This window comes from Chroicocephalus ridibundus, chromosome 15 (assembly GCF_963924245.1).
Source record: "Chroicocephalus ridibundus chromosome 15, bChrRid1.1, whole genome shotgun sequence".
Taxonomy (NCBI): domain Eukaryota; kingdom Metazoa; phylum Chordata; class Aves; order Charadriiformes; family Laridae; genus Chroicocephalus; species Chroicocephalus ridibundus.
Window position 1 is genome coordinate 94,001 of NC_086298.1, and position 20,527 is coordinate 114,527.

Here is a 20,527-nt window from a genome sequence, read left to right on the forward strand (position 1 = left end):
GGCCCATAAACTAAGGGCATTATATCCGCATGAATATATATGTGTGTATACATATATATGACAGGGGAAAGTGGTGGCAATTCATTGGAACCTGTAAGATCCGGGCATGGCATAGATGGTATGGAATAAGGGGTGGATAATGTCCTGGTTCCGGTGGGGATAGGGTTAATTTTTCCTGGTATTCCATGCCATGTGAGCCATGCCCACCCTGAGCTGCTGGCGGAGGGGGCAGGAAGTCACCGTTTGGAGCAGGCTGGGGTGTCCCGGGTCCAGTTGGTGAGCGGCGGGGAGCGGCAGTTCCGTAATCGTGTTTGTATATTCCTCTGTCCGTCTGATTGGTGTTGTTTGCTTGTTCCCTTTGCCGTTCTGTTAAACTGCCTTTGTCTCAACGCAAGAGTCTTGCCTTTTTTTTCCTTCCAATTCTTCCTGTATTGGGAAGGCCCGAGCGAGCGGCACATGGTTCTTTGTTGCCGTCTGAGGCCAAACCACAACATTCAGGTTTCATCACTACTGTGTTATCCTGAAGAACACTTCTAGAACACCGTTAGTATCACATAACGGTTAATATCATACAGCTCGGAATTAAGTCTTCTCACCCAGGGTCGAATTTCCTTGGGGTACACATTGAGCTTCCCCATTCTCCAGCATCACCCACCAAGCACATCCAGGTCCTTGAGCAAAAACAGTCCCACGAATGGGTTTGCCCTTGCCTGAGGCAGGAAAAACCCAAACAATTTTCCTAACCTATTCCTTTCATGGTGTTCTCCTGTCCCGTAGGGATAGAAGAGACTCTTTAGAGACCCAATTCAACAGTCCCATAAAAACAAAGAATGTTTCCACATTAATTGAGATATATATATGCTTTTATATGTATATATATCTATACCTTGGTAGATCATAATTTCTCTTGGAAGTTATACTGTTCTCTTCTTTATACAGAATGCCTTACCTATGATCCTAAGTAACAAACCAAAACCCGCTACTTATTGACTGCCCTCTGTGTTGTGCTCTGGTTCTGTAATGAAACGGTTGGTACTAACTACGAATTCCTGTGGAGGAGGAGAACGTAGTGTGCGGCAAACAAACCATCCAGAACTGTGCCGAGAATCAGAAAGCCCAAACCCGAGGGCTGAAGGATGAGTATGTGATGATACATGCATAAACACGCGTGTTGTGTTCCTTGGGTTTTTTTTCTTCATTACTTCATCGGTAAGTAATGAAGTACTCTCCTCTACCTGTCCCCGAATGTCAACAGAGGAGACTGTATTTCTTTCTTGCTAATTGCCTTTGACGTGAAGTCGGCAACCTTGTATTTGAGATTCTGTGTGGGATGTTCCGGGTCAGTCTCACCTCGAGGACAAAAAGCCCAATGTTTGTATCTAGGACCAAAAACAACGGAGAAGATACTCTCCTCGTCATGTCGCGTTTTTAAAAAATGAGTGTTTTTCCTTCAGAAGCCAAACAGGTGGGGCTGGGCCAGCTGAGACCCATTTTTTGAAATGTCAAGTCACCAAGCATGTGGTAGCTACAAACTGGAACCACAGAGAGCTTCTCATCATTGCTTTGAGCAATGCAGTAACTTTCACAGCTTCACAGGGAGACGCTCAAGAGTACTTGAAATACTGGAAATTTAATTTCACTTGGTGCAGTGGAGGCTCAGTAAAATGAAAAACAGAGTTTAAGCCAGCAAATCTACAAGCACAGGTCACTCGCCGAGGCAAACAGCTCCGGTGCTGGCACATCGGCGGCAGCAGAGCCGGGCAATGGTGGCAAAAAGGGGCTTTTTCCGAGTTTTTCTGAGGCCGGGAGAAGACCGGGCAGTGGCAGGGACCCGCAGGGAGCCCGCAGCTGACGCGAGAGCATCTGACGAGGCCGGGGCGGAGCCTGCAGCAGCAGCGGCAGGTTTAAAGGATGCGTAACCGCCACCAACGGTCACTGTCTGAGGCAAGTGAGCCTGCAGCAGCAGCGGCCAGCCCCCAGCCCCTTCAAAGGCGGCCCAAGGGAGTGCGGTGAACAGGGCGGGCAGACAGGGCATGGCGCGTCAGTTCGCGTGGAAGGGCGCAGGACGCTCGGGGGGGAAGGTCAGCCATGGTCTCCAACTGAAGGACGCAGCTTCGCGCATCTGCCGCACCTGCCAGAGCAGACGTGGCCGTACCAACTGAGCTCCCCTGGAAGCACGCAGCCCCCCAGGTCGCCGGCTGCAGAGAGTGCCTTAATCTCCCAGGGCTGGTGGGTGGTAGAAGAGGTGACAGCTGCGTGAGGTGCCACCAGGGGGATGATCTACTCAGCCTGGCAGCAGAGCTGAAAGAGGAAACAGAAGGGCTGCGGAGCATCAGGGAGAGTGAGAAAGGAATGGATTGGTGGAAGCAGACTCTGACCTCCCTGAGTCAAAAACCAGAAGAGCCCCCAAAAAAACCCCGAGCTGAAGGAGATCTGGTCCCTTCGCCCTGCCACTGAAGGCAGTGGCCAAAAGGAGGCCAGTGAATGGAGGCTAGTCCCTACGAGGGGAGGGAAGCGAAGCGAACTCCCTCCTTGCCCACATCCCCCAACCAGGTGCCTCTGCACAACAGGTATGAGGCTCTTGAGGAGGTAGGCCAGCCCATGGATGGCATGGAAGATGGTTTGGCTACACCAGAAGAGATGCCGGGACCAGCAAGGCCTACCCCCAGTTTAAAAACTGCCTCTGCAAGGGAGAAGAGGCGGGTTATAGTAGTAGGACACTGCCTTCTGAGGGGGACAGAAGGCCCAATATGCCGCGCAGACCCTCTTGACAGGGAGGTATGCTGCCTCCCCGGGGCCAGGGTCAGGGACGTCACTTGAAAACTTCCCAGCCTGGTTAAATCTGGCTAGGGGCATCAAGGGTAACAAGAAAAACTCCTATGAGTACGTCACGGGTACAGGCAAGACTAGGGAAGGTGTGGGCCCTCTCAGGAAGGACACAGGAGACCTGGTCACCCAGGACATGGAGAAGGCTGAGATGCTGAATGACTTTCTCGCCTCGGCCTTCACCAGCAAGGGCTCCACCCACACCACCCAAGTTGCAGGATGCAAAAGCAGGGTCTATGAGAATGAAGCAGCGCCCACTGTAGGAGAAGATCAGGTTCAGGACCATCTGAGGAACCTGAAGGTGCATAAGTCCATGGGACCAGATGAAATCCATCCACGGGTCCTGAGGGAGCTGTCAGATGAAGTCGCCAAGCCTCTTTCCATTATATTTGAGAAGTCGTGGCAGTCTGGTGAAGTTCCTGCTGATTGGAAAAGGGGAAACAGAACGCCCATTTTCAAAAAGGGAAGAAAGGAAGACCCAGGGAACTACAGGCCGGTCAGTCTCACCTCCGTGCCTGGCAAGGTCATGGAGCAGATCCTCCTGGAAACGCTACTAAGGCACATGGGAAATAGGGAGGTGATTGGTGACAGCCAACACGGCTTCACCAAAGGCAAATTGTGCCTGACACTGACAAATGTCTTACTCTTTGGTGTCTTTGGTGAAATTACAATAGAAACGGTGGCGGCTCTCTGTCAGTGAACGGACTTATTTCAGAGATAACTCACATAATATGTGTGCTTATTCTTGAACTTCAGTACCAATGTACCTTGACAGAAGAGGCTTGAAACAGTGCCTTCCTTCCCCGATTATTTCAGAATACGCTGGATTCTTTCAAAACACGCTGGATTCTTTCAAAACTGCTTGGGATGGGAAGTGGCTAACTGTACTAATATTGACTCCTCCATCCAACAGAGAAGGAATTGCAACATGCCATTACAAATTCTACTTTTGTAGCCCTCCAAAACACTGTCAAGTTGCTTTACAAATGCTAATCAATGTCTCCTGAAGTCTAGTAGATTGAAACGCTCTGGCGATACCACTTGACTTGGTCATTGCAGAGTTGTATGGCGGAGAACAGAACTCCTGAGTTTTCATAAGAACCGTTTTATTTGGAAAACAAATATACAGCTCTGGTGACAGAAGAAGTCGGTAGAGTTGTCCTGAATGGTCCCTGTTTAAGAAAAAAATTTCTAAATTGAAATTCTGGTTTGAAACATCATTTGCTAGCAAATAATTTGTTACAAATTCATTACAGATGACCTAGGCTTAGTGGATGATAACCCTATTGCGAAAATATAAAACACCCACGCTCTTTCATGTGGGTGGCGATGAGGTGGCAAGACGTAGCCCAAAGGTAATCAAAAGAGACTTCAGGGCCTTGGGAAGGTTAATAAGGGAACCTGGGGTGCAGGTTATCTTTTCTTCCCTTCTCCCAGTTATAGGCAGTGACTCTGAAAGAAGCAGACGTGCTCAGTCTGTCAACACATGGCTCCGTGGCTGGTGTCACTGCAACAACTTTGGGTTTTTTGAACAATGGGATGGTCTACACGGCACCAGGCTTGCTGGCGTTGGATGGGGTTCATCTTTCTGCAAGGGGGAAGAGGGTATTCGCTCATGAGCCAGCGGGGTTCACTGACCAAGCTTTAAACTAGGCTTGTTGCGGGAGGGGGATGTTATCAGGCTTGCTCGTGAAAAGCCAAGGGATGACGCTCCAAGGTCCCTTCCAACCCAAACCAGTCTATGATATCTGCATCTGCCACGCTAACTGCACCTGCAACAGCACCTGCAACGTGGTCTCCATCTGCGTTTCCATCTTCAATTTTATCTGCATCCGCACCGGCATCCCCAAAGATGCCTTCCTCTGAAATGGTACCTGCATCAGCAACGCTCCCTCTGTCTGCAAGGGCATCTGCAATGCTCTCTGCACTCCGGTTTTGTCTACATCTGCAGTGGCGCACGCAAGGGTATCTGGTGTGGCATCTGTCTCTCCCATGGCATCTCCATCTGCAGTTGCATCTGAAAGACTACCTGGTTTCTGCAAGGGCGTCTGCAGCGGTATCTGTGTCTGCCACGGCCTCTACAACGGCATCTGCACCTGCAACGGAATGGGCGGTGGTATCTCTGATGGTATCAGTACGGGTGTCCCTGCCTGTATTGGTGCCGGCGTCTGTGAAGGTCTCTGTACGGTGCCTGTGTGCCCAATTGTACCTGTGTCTGCGTCTGTGCTGGCATCTGTCTGTGTCCTAAGTCTGTGCGTGGTGGGAGTTCTGCTGTCCAACAGGAGTCCAACGCCCTGTCCGTGTTGGCCTTCATGCGCGCTGCCAGGCGGGAGAACCTCCATCCGCTGGAAGTGCCCTCCAGGCTGAAGAGGCGCTCCAGTAAGGAAAGGCAGCAGCTCTGCTGCAGCAGCCAGGCCAGCCTCTTCATCCTGCCGCACGAGAGAAACTGCTAGGCCCAGAGGCTCTCACTGTACAGCGCTAAATCAGCCAGGGCTGGGGGAAAGCAGGGCGGCGGACAAGCCAGTCGCACCTCCTGGGAGGAAAGGGAGCTGATGGAGAGGAAGGGGGCAAACAAAGCAGTGCCGCCAGAGGAAGCTGACCGCTCGAGAGGGCGCGTTGGCGCTACAGCGCCCGGGGGCCCAAGCAAAGCTGGGAACCGGCAAGAAAAGGGTTATCGCCCTCTGAGCTTCCTCGCTCTCACACCTCACCCCCACCCACTGCTCCTTCCCCGTCTCCTGGTCCTGCCTCCAGAGACCTGCCCCTCGTCAGCCTCTACTCCCTGTTTACAGCTCTCTGTCCCCAGCCACCACCAAGGCCCTGCCGCAGTCGACGCGTGCTGGCAGGCACAGCCCCCGGCTGCGAGCTGCTTTTTACCCAGGGGGGAAGGAGCGTGCAGGGGGGAGGGAGTGTGGGGCTCTGTCGTTCCCCATTCCACCCGCACATCGCTCCTTAACCCCTCAGTCCTGTAAGGGCCGTGCGTCAGGTCACGTGTGGCCTCAAGCCCAGGCAGGTCTGGGACCAGGTAGGAAATGGCTCTTCCTCCCCTGGGTTCTCAGTTCTGCTCCTTACCGGCCCTTCTGCAGAAGGCAGGCTGCTCTCACGTAAGCGACACAAGGCAACTTTTCCACCTGAGCCTTGACAAAGGCGCCAGGGGAGGTCTCGGGGAAGTTCCTTCTGAGCAAGCTCAAAGCCTCCCTCATCATTGTCTCTGCCAGCTGAAGACGTTGCATACACCAGCAAACCTGCAGAGGAAAAGGGAAACACCCTGATCTGCTCGAGTCGGCCAAGAGACTGACGGAGTCTGCCGGTGGCTTGTGATGCCAGGGATATGCCCTGCAGCCGGGGAAAGCATCCAGCTCCATCCCCCAGGACACCCCTCCAGACCTCCCCGTCTCTTTACCTCCCCTTTGAGGCTGAAGAAGGTGGCCTCTTCAAAGCAGGCTATCGCAGTGGCTTTCATCTTCCTCAGGACCTCCGCTTCGTTCAGTTTCATGAGGGCCTTTGCGCAAGCACAGAGAGAGCAGGTGAGCGTGATGCAGAGCCCATGGCCAGCCTCGTCCTCTGTCTTAAGAGGACCCGTTTCTCCCCCTGCTGATGCCCGCCCCAACACAGTCACGCCGGCTCAGAGCACAGGCACCAGTGCTCCTTCAGATCCCCTCCCTGCTAATTCCCCTCCTGCTATGGGCACGGTGGCCTGTGTCTCCATCCACAGAAGAGGCAAGCCGGAGGAAGAAGTCAGGCTCTGACCCCAGCATGTCCCTTCCAAGGCCCCGTCCAGGCATGCCCTATTGCAGCGGTGAAGTTGTCCTGCCCAGAGCCAGCTGACTGAGAGGACTCCGTGCACGGTGGGCACTGGCGAGCGAGGCAACTCACCATGTAGCTGTTGGAGACGTGCAGGTAGGCAGCAGCACACTCCAGAAGGTAGTAAAAGGCTCGGTCGGCATCGCCCATTGCCACGTAGTGGCGAGCCAAAGGCACAAGCACCGATTCCACGATGGCTCGGCATTCACACCAGTGTGTGCCGTTGTGCTGCCTGTCGGTCTCGTCGGGCAGCTCAGTTGTCTGTTCGCCCTCTGGCAGAAGCCGCTCCGCCACACTAGTCAGAGCACCGTTCCCAGGGGAAGAAGAGAGCAAAGAATGCACAGGCATCACCTACACTGGTCTTTTGCCCCACAGAGAGGCCATCAAAAGCCCTTTGTTCAAAGCAGAGCGCGAGCCCACGGGCAGGCATGACTCCTACAGCTGCTTTGTTGCCAGGGAGAAGACGACAAGCTGGGCTTTCTGTCACCTCCCCCAGGCAAACCACCCGGCTCCCTGTGGTGGCTTTTCCCCTGCAGATCTTGTAGCGCTCCTCTCGAGGAACTGGAAAGCAAGGCCTGCTCCAGCGTAGTGTGACCATCACTAGGAGCCCACGGGCTTCCTCAAGCACTGTCTCATCTCCGTGGCCATCTCTTCCCAGCTCCCACCCCACGGAAAGCCTCTTCCTCAAGCTAGAGTCACAACTGGCAGGCAAATGCCAGCGCTTCCTTGGTCTCCTCTGGAGACCCCTGAGCCCCCTGCCTTTACAGAGAATCAAACCCTTGTCTGCTCACCCAGTTTCCTCCTCCGTGAAAGCCTGCTGCTCTGTGGCATCTGCAAAGAAAACAGGGGGTTAGACACCTCCTCGCCTGCCCCAGGGGAAGAGCTGCTCTCGCTCTCCCACTGGGCTTCAAGGACCCTTGCGAGGGTGCCGACATGCTGAGCAAAGTCTGCGGTGGTTGTCCTCAGCGCCTGGGCTCGTCCCCGGCAGACCTCCTCCCAGCCGATCCCCAGCATACACCCCTGGGCTCCTGGAGGGCCCGGGCTGTGGAGCACGGTGCACAGCGTACCCCCAGTGGCGTGGGTCCTATCCCGCTTCAGCTCTTCTCCAGCCAGCACCAAGGCCTCCCAGCTGCATGAGTCGCCTCCGTCGGCAGGGTCCCGACAGCTGCCTCCATCCTGGCTGCTGGTGACGGCGAAGTGGTGGAAGGCGACAAACTCCCCTTGGCCGCAGCTCCTGCATTTGTGCGCGTGCTGCTCCAGGAAGGCGGCACACTTGCCGTGCAAGGCGACTCGCTGCCTCTCGGGCCACAGCTCGTACGCAGCCTTCTGCAGCAGTGGGACGCAGAAGGCCAGGACGCCAGGCTGCTGCTCCTCGGTCCTCGTGCTGGGAGAGGGCCTCTGCACACCTGCAAGGCAAAGGGCCTCGGCATCAGCCCCAGCTCAGAGCCGTCGCAGCCGGGGCACGAGAGTCATGCCTTGGCGTGCATCCTTGCCAGCCAACCAGCACTGCTGCACACCGAGCCTTGCAGCACGGGGCAAAAGGGCCCAGCTTGCCTTGCTGACGCTAGCCCAGCCCCGCGGACACAGCGCTCAGCTGCGCTCCAGGCAGGAGCTGGGCATGTCACCGCCAGCCCAAGCAAGCCCCGTCCAGCACTTTCTCCCTGCTCTTGGCAAGGCAGTCCCCAGCCTCCTGAGCTTCCTCCTACGCCACAGGGGAGTCAAAGCTGAATAAAAGCCCGTCGAGGGCCCCGGGGCAACCTGGAGAGCATCTTTGATCAGGTGGCTGGGAGAGGATGTCAGGGGCTCCACACGCCCTCCCGTGCCTGCGCTACGAGCAGCACTCGGGACGGCACTTGGTGGGAACCTCCCTCCAGCGCAAAGCTAGCGGGCTTTGAGACTGACCCATAAGGTCTTTGAACAACCCATCGCAAAGAGCCGTGCCTGCCTGAGCCCCAGCCACCCCTCACAGCAGGGGAAGCGCACCATGCCCTGGGGAGCCCTGCCGGGACACAGCTGGGAGCTCCCTTGTCCACCTGCCCGCTACCACTTACCGCTCTCCACCTGCGAAGAGGTGGCTGGCCCCTCGGTAGGATCTTGCACATCTTCTGGCACCTCTGTGTTTTTCAGCCGCTTCAGGATGTTGTCGCTCACCAGCTCGTCCAACGAGGAATTCATATGGGTCCTGAGGCCAGTGGGAAGGATGTGCGACAGGAGCTGGGTGGTAAACACCGGCCCGATGATGGCTGCAAACTTCACAACCATCCGCGTCAGCGGCTGCATCCGATCCAGCTGAGTCAGCGCAATCTCTGTCAAGAAGAAACAACACGTCTCTCTTGCCTCTTCCCCATGCTGAGGCTGGAGAGGCTGGAAAGTTTCAACCCATGAGATGGGGTAGACTTTGGCCTCCTCTCCTTGCGGCTGCACCTACTGGGCAATCGCAACCCAGGGTAGGCATCTTCAAACTGGCTCCGCTCCTGACGGAACCGCAGGCCATGAGGCCTGGGGAAAAGCCAGATGCTCAAACAAACGCTCCCCCACCGAGGGCGGGGAGGGCAGGACCCAGCAGGTATGCGCATCCCATGATGTGCCCTACCAGATCTGGAGTAGGCTTTTGCCCAACAGCGCACACAGAGAACTTTCCCCACATCACAGGTGGACTCAGAGCTCCCCACAACGCTTGCCTTAACTTGGCCAGACAACACTATTCCTTTCTCTTGGTTTTCTTTTTTTTTTTTTTTTTTTGGACAAAGCCACTTCACAGCAGCAATACTTTAGCATGACGTCTCTTCACAGTTCATAACAAATGTCTATGGCCAGAGAGGAGGGACGCTCATTGAAAGCTCCCCCATCCAGCTCCCCTGGCTACAGGAGGATTTCCATGCCGATCCGCAGAAAAAAAACAAAACAAAACAAAAAAAAAGAAGAAAAAAGAAGAAAAAAGAGAAGGATTTGGTTTGGATTAAGTGCCTTGAGACCAGCATTAGCTGGGGAACTCAAAAAGAGAAGAGCAACACAGATGCTGCGTCAAAGTTGGGACAGAGGCAAGTCAAAGCTTTTTCCCAGCAAAGTATTTGTTTTGGTGAGAAAAGGGAGCCATGTCAGTGTTGCACGGATAACCTTTTCTCTCCTACCTGCTGACGGAGAGCAGGCTCACAGGAGGGGAAAGCGGCTGCCTGCAGCCCCAGGCCTGTTTCTGGTGGGACCGGAGCCGCCTTCCCAGCAGAGCCCCCACGCTGAGAGGGTGACTCTGCAGCACACGGATGCCCGGCCTCCCTCCAGCCCCTGCCCCGGGAAGGAGCCCCAGCACAGCCGCCAGCCGGCAGAGCGGCGCTCGGCTCCTTACCTTTCAAGGGGATGGGCAGCGCGGTGTTCTCCAGGGTCACGCCTGGCCTGAGGAGGCAGACCCTGCCGTCATTCCCCGCGTCGGAGCTCCAGGTTGCTGCGAGGGATGAAGCCTCGACTGCAGATGCTGGGCGGAGCAAGAGAGCACCGATAAGGCAGTTTGCAAAGCGACTCACAGCTCGCGAGCGCTTCACGATTCACTTGGGATGGGACAAGTCCCCCCTGACATGGTCCAGTGCCTGTCCTGAATGTGGTGGTCATGAAGCAGAGCAAAACAGTTCCCACCAGTTCCCAGCCAGGGAAACTGCTGGTGCTAATGCAAGACGTGGCCTCAGTCCTGGCTCTTCCCAAGGCCGCGGCACTCTGGCTGGCATTGCTCTCTCGGATGGCATTACCACCGTTTTCTTCCGTTACCGGCACTCTTGTGGGGATTTATGGTTTGGCATTCAAGTTTCCTGGGCTCGTCCCTCACCTCAAGCTGGGGTTTGTTCTCAAGTGAGCTAGCCTTTGGCCCAGTTAAACTGCATGCCCATTGGAATGCCTAAGAAACACCACAAGCACATGTGCTTCGGAAGGATTTCCCCTGTGTTTTAGCCCCACAACCCCCGCCCCAAGAATGTAGGTCCCTCCGAGCCACCAGAACTCACTGCCCCTGCTTTGCCTGTCCCAACAGCAAGGGTCACAGGAGCCCACACCTCCGCCAGACCAAGATCTGACTCTGCCCAGAGCCATGGGGGAACAACGGGGCAAGACTCTGCTGTGGAGAACACGCCACAGCAACTCGCTAGTCGCAGCCAAGGTGCTTACTGATCAGGCTCTCCCAGTTGTCCTTTGCTTTTCCAGACTGCCTCCGGGTGCAGAACTGGAGCATGTCGTTGGCACGAAGGCAGCGCAGCAGCTCCTCGCAGTAATATGGGATCCCTGAGCTGGTTCGGATCAGGAACCTGCACAGGAGCAGACCCGTCGGGGACCAGCACAAGGAAAGTAAGGTGAAACACAGTTCAGCTGGGCGGCCAGTCACTCAGGCATACCAGGGTAGCCAGCATCTTCATCACAGCTACACCTCACTTTGGAAAGGGATCGTCCTCCCACTGCCTTGGGCTTTTGTGCCCCCTGAACCCTCCAGCCTTCGCCGAAGCCCACGGGAAAAGAATTGCGGACAATGCCCAAAGCGCAGAGCAGCGAGCCCTGCCTTTCTTCTCCTCAGGAGCCTGGAGAGGATGGACCTCTGCCCCGGGGAATCTCCCCCACAGCCCAGCCACCCAGACCAAGGCCTTTTCTGTTCACACCCAGACACAGCTGGGCTCAGGACTCTTCCTCCCTTCCTCCCTGTGCGGCAGCCAAGGCGGACACCTCCCAGGCTGGGTGTCTCGGGAGTTGCCCGCTCTCAGCGCACACCCACCAGGGTGAGGCATAACAAGCCACCCACGCCTGGCACTCGCTAGAATCCGGGATGTTTCTAGTGGCCCTGCGCTCCCTTGCCTGGGGGGCTGATTCCCTACCACAGTCGGCAGAGGTTCAGGCCCTCAGGAAGAGCTCCCCCGCCTCCAACTTACCTCACCAGATCCCTGGGGATGCTGACCACTCCGAGGTCATTGCAGACTTTCTGCATCACAACTGAAGCTTTCAGCTTGTCCAGATGAAGATAAGTGATTTTCTGGGACATGGCGTTGTCTGCTGCGGCTTTGCGGAAGCTCTCTGTTATCTCGTAGCCCGGGGCTAAGCTCATGACCATGAAGAGGGAGATTGTTTGGAGCATGGGTGACATGATGAACCAGGAGTCAGGGTCGATGAAATGGGCATTGTCGATGACAAATATGCCAAAATCTCCTGTAAGGGTCTGAAAAAAAGCAGGTTGCTCTGAGGGGAATCCAGTGGATTCTCAGCTGTCTTGCAGGGGACGAGATTTAGCCTCCGTCTCTTGAGAGGATGCTCTGAAGTCTCTCCCCAGCCCCTTTCCCGCTCGGAAGCTTACTGACTCGTTGAGACTGGAGGGTCATACCTAACATCGCTTGCCCTGCAGAAGGAGGGAGCTCGGGCAAGGGAACCCAGAAGACATTGTTCCTCCTCCAGGGCACACTTTACGGGAGGAAAGTCCTCGGGTGTGTTTGTGGGGCTGCGGGGGGAAGTGGGGGGGCGAGGGCTTTCTTGGGCTCTGACGGGCCATGACCCAGGTGCGCAGTCCTCCCGCCCACTCACACCTCAGTAGTACAGAGCCTGCAGACGGCAGGGTTTTTCCTTCTCTGACCCAGGGGGAAGGAAGGAGAAATGCTCACCTTCTCCAGCACTTTCAGCCGAGTCGAGTGCAATTCCAGTTTTCTTTGAGTTTCATCCATCTCGCGATCGTTGTCCGAAATGGGAAACTGGCCAGAAAAGCAGAGTCAGGGAGAAACACGGCTCCGGGGCTCGGCACACCTACCCAGCACGCAAGACCGCAGAGCCCACCGCCTCTGACGGCCTCAGCCCCTCACCTCTGCCCAGCACAGGGGCAGGGAGCTGCAGCGAGGACTCCACCCAGAGCCTAAAGCAAAGGCCCTCTGCTGAGGGTCTCTGCAGAGCTGGGGCTTGGGCTGAGCCGGTTCTCTGGCTGTGGGAATCGTGGGCTGGCTGGGGCAGACCCCTCGCACAGCGGTGACCTCGGCACGAGGTCAGGAACAGCCTCTCTCCAGTGCCACTTCCAGGGTGCCGAACAAGGCACCGGGCACTGCGGGTGCGGCGCGGGACAGCAGCCCCACAGACAGGGAGCCCCCCGGGCCCAGGCATGGGAAATACTCACTGTGACCCCCGCAATGCCCATCCCGGAGCTAAGGCACTCCCAGCAGCGTGCCCACTCAAGGTCAGACCCAGACAAGCTCAGGAGAAGGCCTTCTCAACGTCCACAGGGGCCTCTGGCTCTCACCTTGACGCAGAAAATGTCATTGAGGAGGCAGTAGCTGCTCTCTTCGATTGTCCCTTGCAGCTTTGTCTTCAGCACGCGCTGCCTGTCGCCGCGCGATTCACAGTCCTGGAGGCCCAGGGCCCTGGCCATCAGCATGCGGATGGCAGAGAAGGGCTGCCTCATGTCGATCTCCAGCAGTTCCAGGGCAACCACGCTGCGGTGCAAAAGCAAAAGGCGCTGAGATTCCCCACAGCCCCAGCCTTCTAAGACAAGGGGGGCGGAGGTGCCCTTTGCGGGGAGCTCTTCAGCCCCCCATCTCCAAGCGCTTCCCACAGAAGGCCAAGCTTTTCCCTCCTCGTACGAGAAAGGGCACAGAGGGGCAGTTGCTGCCAAGCCACCGGGAGAGCCGGGTCCAGAGCCTGTGTCTCTGCAGCGCCGGCCAAGGTCTCCCTACGTGCCCCCTGCAGAGGAACTCACGGGGCTGAGAGGCAAGAATGGAGCAAGTGGTGGGTTTGCCTTTGGGCTCCAGACCTTATCGGTCTGCCTGCCAGAGCACAGGCCCCCGTGCTCCTCCTGGGAAACACGCCGAGGGCGAGCAGGGCTTCCGAGACAGGCAGCCCTGCTGTCTCTGGGGTCTGGAGTGGGATGAAAAGCACTGAGCTTGGGCTCTTTCCTTCTATCTGCGCCTGACCCAGGGGTGAAGGAGGAAAGGCCGTGGCTGCAGAAGCCACCTCCAACTCCCCAAAGAGGCAGAGGCAGGAGCGCAGCACGCAGGTGCTCCCAGGCAATGTCTCCAGGAGGCTCTGTCGGGAGGCTGCAGTCCAAGGGCCAGGTACCCTGGCAGAGGGGCTGGAGCGTTCCACGGCTGTCAGGGGATGGGCAGGGGCAGCGTCCCAAAGCTACAGGTGGAAAACCTGTACCTGTGGCCAGCATCCTGGCCTAGAGAGGCCAGTTCAGAAAGTAAGTGGCTCTTTCCACAGCCCATCGTGCCCTCAACCGCCAGGATGTTCCTTTGGCCTGAATCCCTATAGGCGTTCAAGCAGCTGACAAAGAGGTCAGTCTCCTGCTTCCGACCTGCGAAGACAAACCAGAGAACGAGCTGCTGGGGGCGTGCTGAAAAGCAAAGAGCCGTCCCTTTTGCGGGCACCCTCCACCGCAGCTTCCCTCCCCGCTACCACATCGGCCAGCCTGCCGGCACCCAGGCCTCCTTCCCACCTGCTCGTCCACGCTTGGGCACCTCTGCCTTCCTCAGAGCAGTCACGGGGCCACCTGCTTGCCTGCCCCGCAGCGCAGCCCCCTCGCCCTCGTCGAGGCCTTTTCCATTGCTCACGCTGCCCCGCTGGCCAACAGTCTGGGGGTGCACAAGAAGCTGGGAGGCGGCACAGCCGCCACAGCCGCCACAGCTGACCCCAACTGCCCAAAGGCCTATTCCAGACCATACAACGCCGTGCTCAGCAAGAAAATCCGGCAGAAAGGAGGAAGGGGGGACGTTCGGAGTGATGGCATTTGTCTTCCCAAGTCACCGTCACACGTGATGAAACCTTGCTTTCCTCAAAATGGCAAGACGCCTGCCCACCCATGGGAAGCAGTGAATGAATGCCTGATTTTGCTTTGGGCGTGTGTGCAGCTTTTGCTTTCCCTATTAAGCTGTCTGTATCTCAGCGCACCAGTGCTCTCACTTTAACCCTTCCGATTCTCTTCCCCATCCCACTGTGGGGAGCGAGTGGCTCTGTGGGGCTGAGCTGCCAAGCGGGGTTAACCCACAACAGGGCCCAAAACATTCGGCAAGACCCCGAGTGAATACAGGCATCCCCTGCCTCCTGACATTGCCGTGTCTTCGCCCAGATGCTGCCAAGAAAGCAGCTCTGAGGAGTACAAGGAGGAGAACCCACCCTCAAAACTCTCCATCGATTTGGCAGAAGGAAATCTCTTTCCTGACCCCAAAGACAGGGATCAGTTTAGCCCCCAGGCTGTGAGCAGCTCCACAGTTGAAAGCAACCTTCCTACCAGGTCTGGAAGACAGCAGGGAGCAGCAGGCGCCCCACCTCGTTTTCCACCCAAAGACATCAAGCAAGCAGAGACCAAGACAGGCGGCGCTTTCTTAGGGCTGCTGCAGGCAACACCATCCCTGGTAAAAGCCTCTCCCTTCCCAGCAAGGCACTAAAAGTTACCAAGGGGAAGAACCTGGGCTTCAGAAGAGCAAGGCGTTCTCCACCTACCCAGCAAGGGGACGTACTCCGACCTCTTCTTGGTAAGACCCACGCCAAAGATGCTAGAAGCAGGGGAAAAGACAACCCAAGTCAATGAGATGGCTGCCTGCCCCTCCCCCATGGGGACCAGACTGGCCCAAAGCTTCCTGCTCGGAGCAGCTGGGACAGAAAACTCCTTGGGTCAGCATTCCCAGGGCACGTGGTGGAGCAAGCACAGCAGGGAAAGCACAGCCCATAGCCATTTAGACCGAGCCCACAAGGCCAGGTTGTGTCTACCAAGACAGACAAACCTTACCCATCCCTCTGGTTTCACTCCCGCTCTCTCAGCAGCTGGAGACAGCAGGGGAGAGGGGCAAAAAGCCTGCCACGCCAGGGCTTCCGACCGTCTCAGAGGACACTCACCTCTCCTCAGTGACCCCCACGTATTGATAGACAGGGCCAGGCTGGCTGAGGCCTTTCATCTCTCTCTCCGGCAGCTCCTTGAAGTAGGAAGCGGGCAGCCGGGAGGCGGCGTAAGTCACTGCATCACAGGACACCAGCCCAGGGTAGTGCACCATCATCCGGGCAGCCAAGTTCACCTTCTGGCCAAGGACTGCCAGAGAGAGAGCACGCGTTAGAGAGAGAGAGCATGCGTCGGTGTGGCCCGTGCCGCCAGCCCCGCGGCACCCTTCCAGGCCAATACCTGTGTATTCATGTCTCAGCGGGTGGCCAGTGACTCCGCAGAACATCGTCCCTCTGGTAACTGCCACAGACATTGTCCTGGCACACAGAGAAACAGCAGGGCTTGAGCAGCGCCCCAGGCGCAGTCCTGCCCGCCTGGCTTCATCCCTTCCCACACCTCCCCTCGCTGCCAGCCTGGGCCACCGGCTGTGCTGCCCTGCCAGCGTGGGTCTCGGGGACGTGGAGAGCTCAGGGGTGCAACATCTGCAGGTTGCAAGGGTCAAGGGGCAGGGGCAGAGCACGTGCAGGGCCACAGCCATCTTGTGAGCAAAGAGAGAGGGAAGAAGGCGCCCGCCATGTCACCGCCTGGCGATGACAGCCACTTGGGATCAGGTGGCTGGGCCCCATCCCTGTTCATGGGGCAGTGGCCCAGAAGGGCCTGCCTCTGGCCGCAGCGGCCTCTGGCCCTCACGAGGGCTCTTTCCAGCGCGGTGGCCAGCAGAGTGTGCTTGGAGGGACTCCGTCTGGCTGCCATGGGCTGAGCCCAGGGGTTGCCTGCACCTCTCAGGGCACTGCCTCCTTCCTGCCAGGGACAAGGGAGAGCAAGCTAGAAGGCACATCTCTTTCTGGGAAGCCCCCTTGCGCCGTCCCAGGCAGCATGCACCCCGCCGACCCCCGCCACACACTCACTCTCTTTCCTTGAGCATGGTGGAGCACGAGTTGAAGATCTCCAGAGCACTCTGCAGGGCGTGAATGCTCTCGCAGGGCAGCTTGTTTCCAGGGAGTCCCAGCACGCAGAGGAACGTGCAGCCCTGCCCAGGACAGATGTGGAACATGTTGCTACAGCGCCTAAGAGGGAGTCTCTCCCTCGTGCTCACTGCCCACCCTCTGGCGCTGGGGGAGGCCACCGTTCCCCCCCACTCACTTTATCACACAGGAGGACTTTGTTGATGTGGCCCTTGTGAGGAGAGAGGATTTCTAGCATCACCCTGCTGGCCTCCTTGAGGACGGTGCTGAGATGCTCCGAGCTGGTACCTGCAGCAAGCTGCAGCTGGACAAAGATGCAGGTGACTGGCCGTAGCTCAGAGAGGAGATCCATGGGCAGTCCTGCATCGAGCTGGAAGACAAGAGCACGACGGCTTCACCAGCCTGCTCTCCCGGGCTCTTACTGCCCACACCAGTATCGAGGGAGAGCAGGCGTGCTGGCGATAGCGGGTAATAGCAGAGGAAGGGATAAATCCTCCTCTCGGTGCAAAAGGGCGGGCAGGCCGCCCAGCCTGCGGCAGGCAGACGCCGAGTCATAACACAAATGACAAAGGAGAGAAGGCTGCTCCGCTAACACGCCATCTGGGGACCGGTACGGACATGAGGGGAGACCCTCAGGGATGCTCCAGGGACTTCAGGGGAATCTCCCCTTTATCCCACCGTTGTGTCCGCAGCACACTCAGAACCATAGCCACGGAAAAGACAGAGGGACAGGAGTCCTCCTCCTGCCACCCATGTCTCTCTGAGGACAACGCAGACAATGGTGCAGCACTGGTGCTGTCCCTGCGTTGTGTTCTCAGGGTGCATTTTCTTTGATTGGTCTGTTCCCGTAAGAACTCCATCTCTGCAAGGCACCACTTCTTCTGCCCTCCGAAAATGCAGCCCCCAGCAGTGGTGGCCTTGCCGTACCTTCCCGAGAGCAGCGACTGGTATGTACTTCCTAAGCACATCCTTGGCGTTCAGGTCACTGGGCAAGAGAAGAGCAGGCCTCATGGCACCTGAGGAGAGAAAAGGCAGGTGGTCGCTGGGCGGACGGGACTACGAGCTGTTGCAAAGCAGGGCCTGGCCCTGGAACTGGGGGAGAAAGAGTCTTCTGCGCTTGCTCATGTTGCCACCTCCAGATGCTGAGGGCAGAGCTCTCCCCTGGAAGGAGGAGGCGGCAGCAGCCGCCGCCCTGGGAGGCCCAACAGCATGAGTGCTAACGGACAGAGGGAAGAGGGAGGAGGTGGTTCCTCTCTGGCCCCTGAAGCAGCAAAGCCCCACCTTTCGGGACAATCACAGAGCAAGGGGAAGTGGGCACTCACCTTCCCTTTTTGAGCGGTGTCTCACTGGGTCTTGTACGAGCTTGCGTAAGGCGTCTTGGCATTCGGACCAAGGCATCGGATCCATGCCCGTCACCTGAAGACACACAGAATGAAAGCACTGCCACTGGCCTCCCCAGGAGTCCCAGGGGACAGAGCCTGCCCTCCACCGTCACTGCCCAGAGAAGGGGAGAAGTAGCCCACCTGGCTGGATGGGACAGCAGTGCTTCCTCAGAAGCACCGGAGCTGGACAGCCATTCTCCAAGCATGCCCATCTCCAAGCAACCACAGCTCCATGGCCCACAGAGGACATTGCTGCTGGGGCTCAAACCCTCCCAGCGCCTCCTGACCCCTCAAAGCAAGAAAGCCCAGCCCACGGTTAGCCTTGAGATGGAAGGACAAGACCTTCCCCTGCCTGCCCGCTTTCCCACCTACAACTCTCTCCACATTCATCTCCTCAGCCTTCCGACACTTCCCTCCTTCATGGCCAGGCCCAGGCCCTCAGAATGGCTCTCGAGGCCATCCCATCCACCTGCCTGCACAGCTCTTGTGCCTGCGAGATGCTTGGTCCTCAGCCGGTGCTGCTCACAGAGCTCCCAGCAGGTGGCCGAGAGGACAACTTCACCTGCACCCGCAACCTCTTCGGCGTCACGAACTTCAGCCAGGCACGGGCCAAAAATGCAGAAGTGTTGCCAGCTCTCATCTCCGAAAACCGGGAGGCTCATGGTCCCTGCAGAGATCCCTGGGGAGAAGGAGAAGCAGAACTGACACAGGGAACATTTGGAACTCTACAGCCCCCAGCATCTCGGCTGCTCAGAAGCTCCTCTGAAGCCCAGCGGGGAGACGGGCATTACGGAGGGGTAGAGGGTAGAGCATCCTCCCTCCTCCTGGGGGAGACGCTGACATGAGTCCCTAAAACAGGCGTCTAGAAATAGACGAACCGAGTTGACATTGAGAATGTGTTGAGTGCGCCAGGCGTCATCCCCAGCTGCCTGCCCCAGAAGCCCAGCAAACCAGAAGCACCCTGTGGCATGGCAGAGTGCCACACGGCTGTGTCTGGCACAGCGCCCGTACCTATCTTCAGTTGGATCTTCTGCCCCACATCTGTGTCACGCCTTCCGTACTTCTTCTGGATCTGCCGGCTACAGTGCAGCACCAGGCTGATGGTCCTGGCCACCTCCTGGGGTGGTGTTCTCCACAGCACCAGCACAGCATCTCCTGGGGAAAGGGAGGGAAGGTAAAGGCTCTGCCGAGACCTGACTCTCCCCGACCTACGGTCTGGTTCTGCAGAGACAGCAGAAACCAGCCGCCGTGCGGAGGAAGATGGGCTTGTGGGAGGCCATCGTCCTGGAGGACCATGTCCTGGGCACCAGGACACCTCTCCTATCCCGGGCCAGCCACAGCAGCAGACGGCTGGCAGCGGTGACACCCCCTGTCCCGAGCGCTCCTCTGCAGCTGCAGCACTGGAGAGAGGGCACTGCTGGAGGGGTGCGTGCGTGGCCAAAGAGCTGGCTCAAGGCGCTGCACAGCCTCTTGAGAAGGAGTGCAGAGCAAACGGCCACCACAGGAGTTAAATGCTACAGCTCAGTGCCCGAGGTCATCGTCGTCCCAAGAACCTACCAGCAAACTTCAAGATGTCTCCTCCAAAAATCAGGAACTCTGTGGAGAGAGGGAAGAAAAGGCAGAGTCATGTGGACACCTTCTTCCAGAAGCCACCGAGCAAGGCCCTCTGCCTGGGGGGAGCAGCGGGGCAAGGGTGCACTGTGGGGCACAGCTCAGGAAAGCACCGCTCCGGCCTCTCTCCCAGGCTCACGGTGGTCACAGCCCTTGTACCCGCACAGCAGGCAGGGAGGCAGGGCCTCCAGATGCCACCAAACCTCAGAAAGGTGGAGGCTGGAAGGGACCTCTGGGGTCCATCTGGTCCAACCCCGCTGCTCAAGCCTGGCTGCACAGAGCCAGCTGACCAGGACGGTGGCTGATGGTTTCGGAATAGCTCTGAGGAGGGAGACTTCACAAGCTCCCTGGGCAACCTCTGCCAGTGCTCAGTCACCCTCACAGTCAAAAAGTGTTTCCTGATGCACAGAGGGAACCCCCTGTTCCACTCTGGGCACCACTGGGGAGAACCTGGCTCTGTCCTCTTTGCACCCTCTCTTCAGGTTGTAGGCACGTTTCTAAGGTCCCCCCCCGCAAGCCTTCTCTTCTCCAGGCAAACCAGGCCCAGCTCTCTCAAACTTTCCTCATAGCACAGACACTCCAGACCCTGGAGCACTTGCTGGATGCCCTCAGCCTGCTCTGGGCCCTGACGCAGCACTGAGACGGCTGTTCACGCCAGAGGCACCGAGGTGGCTGCTGAGAAAGTGGGTGCCTCCTCGGCCGCAGCGGGGAGCAGAAAGGACCCGTGCTGGTGCTGACCCGCCAGTAGACCCTGGCTGCGCTCGCTGTTCCTCACAGAAAGCCCCAGCCCTTCCAAGGAGGCAGGACCAGGCTGCCTCCACCCTCCACCATCACGGCCTGATGCCACACAGTCCTGCAGCACGGCTCTTACCCTCCAAAATGTCACACAGGTACTCATTGAGCGTTTGCGCCAGCTCATCAGTGCCTCTGTCCACGCCGCTCCTCTGCACGAATTTCTCGGTCAACGCAGTGAAACCTGGAACAGGGACATCCAGAAATCAGGAAATGCCCACGTGGGCCAAAAGACCTGGCAGCTGTTTCCACGCTGTCTGGCCCGAGAGCCTGTAGGG

At 57.7% G+C, this 20,527-nt stretch overlaps 1 protein-coding gene across 1 annotated transcript in view; it reads right to left on the reverse strand.

The window, feature by feature from the left end:
* Positions 1-4,406: 4,406 nt before the first annotated feature.
* LOC134523905 (adenylate cyclase type 10-like) overlaps positions 4,407-20,527 on the reverse strand; it is a 16,712-nt gene continuing 591 nt past the window's right edge. Inside the window, exons 2-27 of the mRNA XM_063353418.1 lie at positions 20,329-20,433; positions 19,404-19,442; positions 18,858-19,001; positions 18,254-18,525; positions 17,787-17,880; positions 17,392-17,480; positions 16,643-16,834; positions 16,408-16,529; positions 15,740-15,816; positions 15,460-15,649; positions 15,067-15,119; positions 13,768-13,921; positions 12,869-13,061; positions 12,246-12,332; positions 11,526-11,809; positions 10,777-10,913; positions 9,971-10,087; positions 8,679-8,933; positions 7,419-8,033; positions 6,700-6,899; positions 6,227-6,325; positions 5,896-6,068; positions 5,107-5,255; positions 4,856-4,922; positions 4,599-4,771; positions 4,407-4,414 (exon numbers count right to left, since the gene is read on the reverse strand). Of these exons, the coding sequence (XP_063209488.1) occupies positions 4,407-4,414; positions 4,599-4,771; positions 4,856-4,922; positions 5,107-5,255; positions 5,896-6,068; positions 6,227-6,325; positions 6,700-6,899; positions 7,419-8,033; positions 8,679-8,933; positions 9,971-10,087; positions 10,777-10,913; positions 11,526-11,809; positions 12,246-12,332; positions 12,869-13,061; positions 13,768-13,921; positions 15,067-15,119; positions 15,460-15,649; positions 15,740-15,816; positions 16,408-16,529; positions 16,643-16,834; positions 17,392-17,480; positions 17,787-17,880; positions 18,254-18,525; positions 18,858-19,001; positions 19,404-19,442; positions 20,329-20,433 (4,088 nt within the window). The remainder of the gene's footprint in view (positions 4,415-4,598; positions 4,772-4,855; positions 4,923-5,106; positions 5,256-5,895; positions 6,069-6,226; positions 6,326-6,699; positions 6,900-7,418; positions 8,034-8,678; positions 8,934-9,970; positions 10,088-10,776; positions 10,914-11,525; positions 11,810-12,245; positions 12,333-12,868; positions 13,062-13,767; positions 13,922-15,066; positions 15,120-15,459; positions 15,650-15,739; positions 15,817-16,407; positions 16,530-16,642; positions 16,835-17,391; positions 17,481-17,786; positions 17,881-18,253; positions 18,526-18,857; positions 19,002-19,403; positions 19,443-20,328; positions 20,434-20,527) is intronic.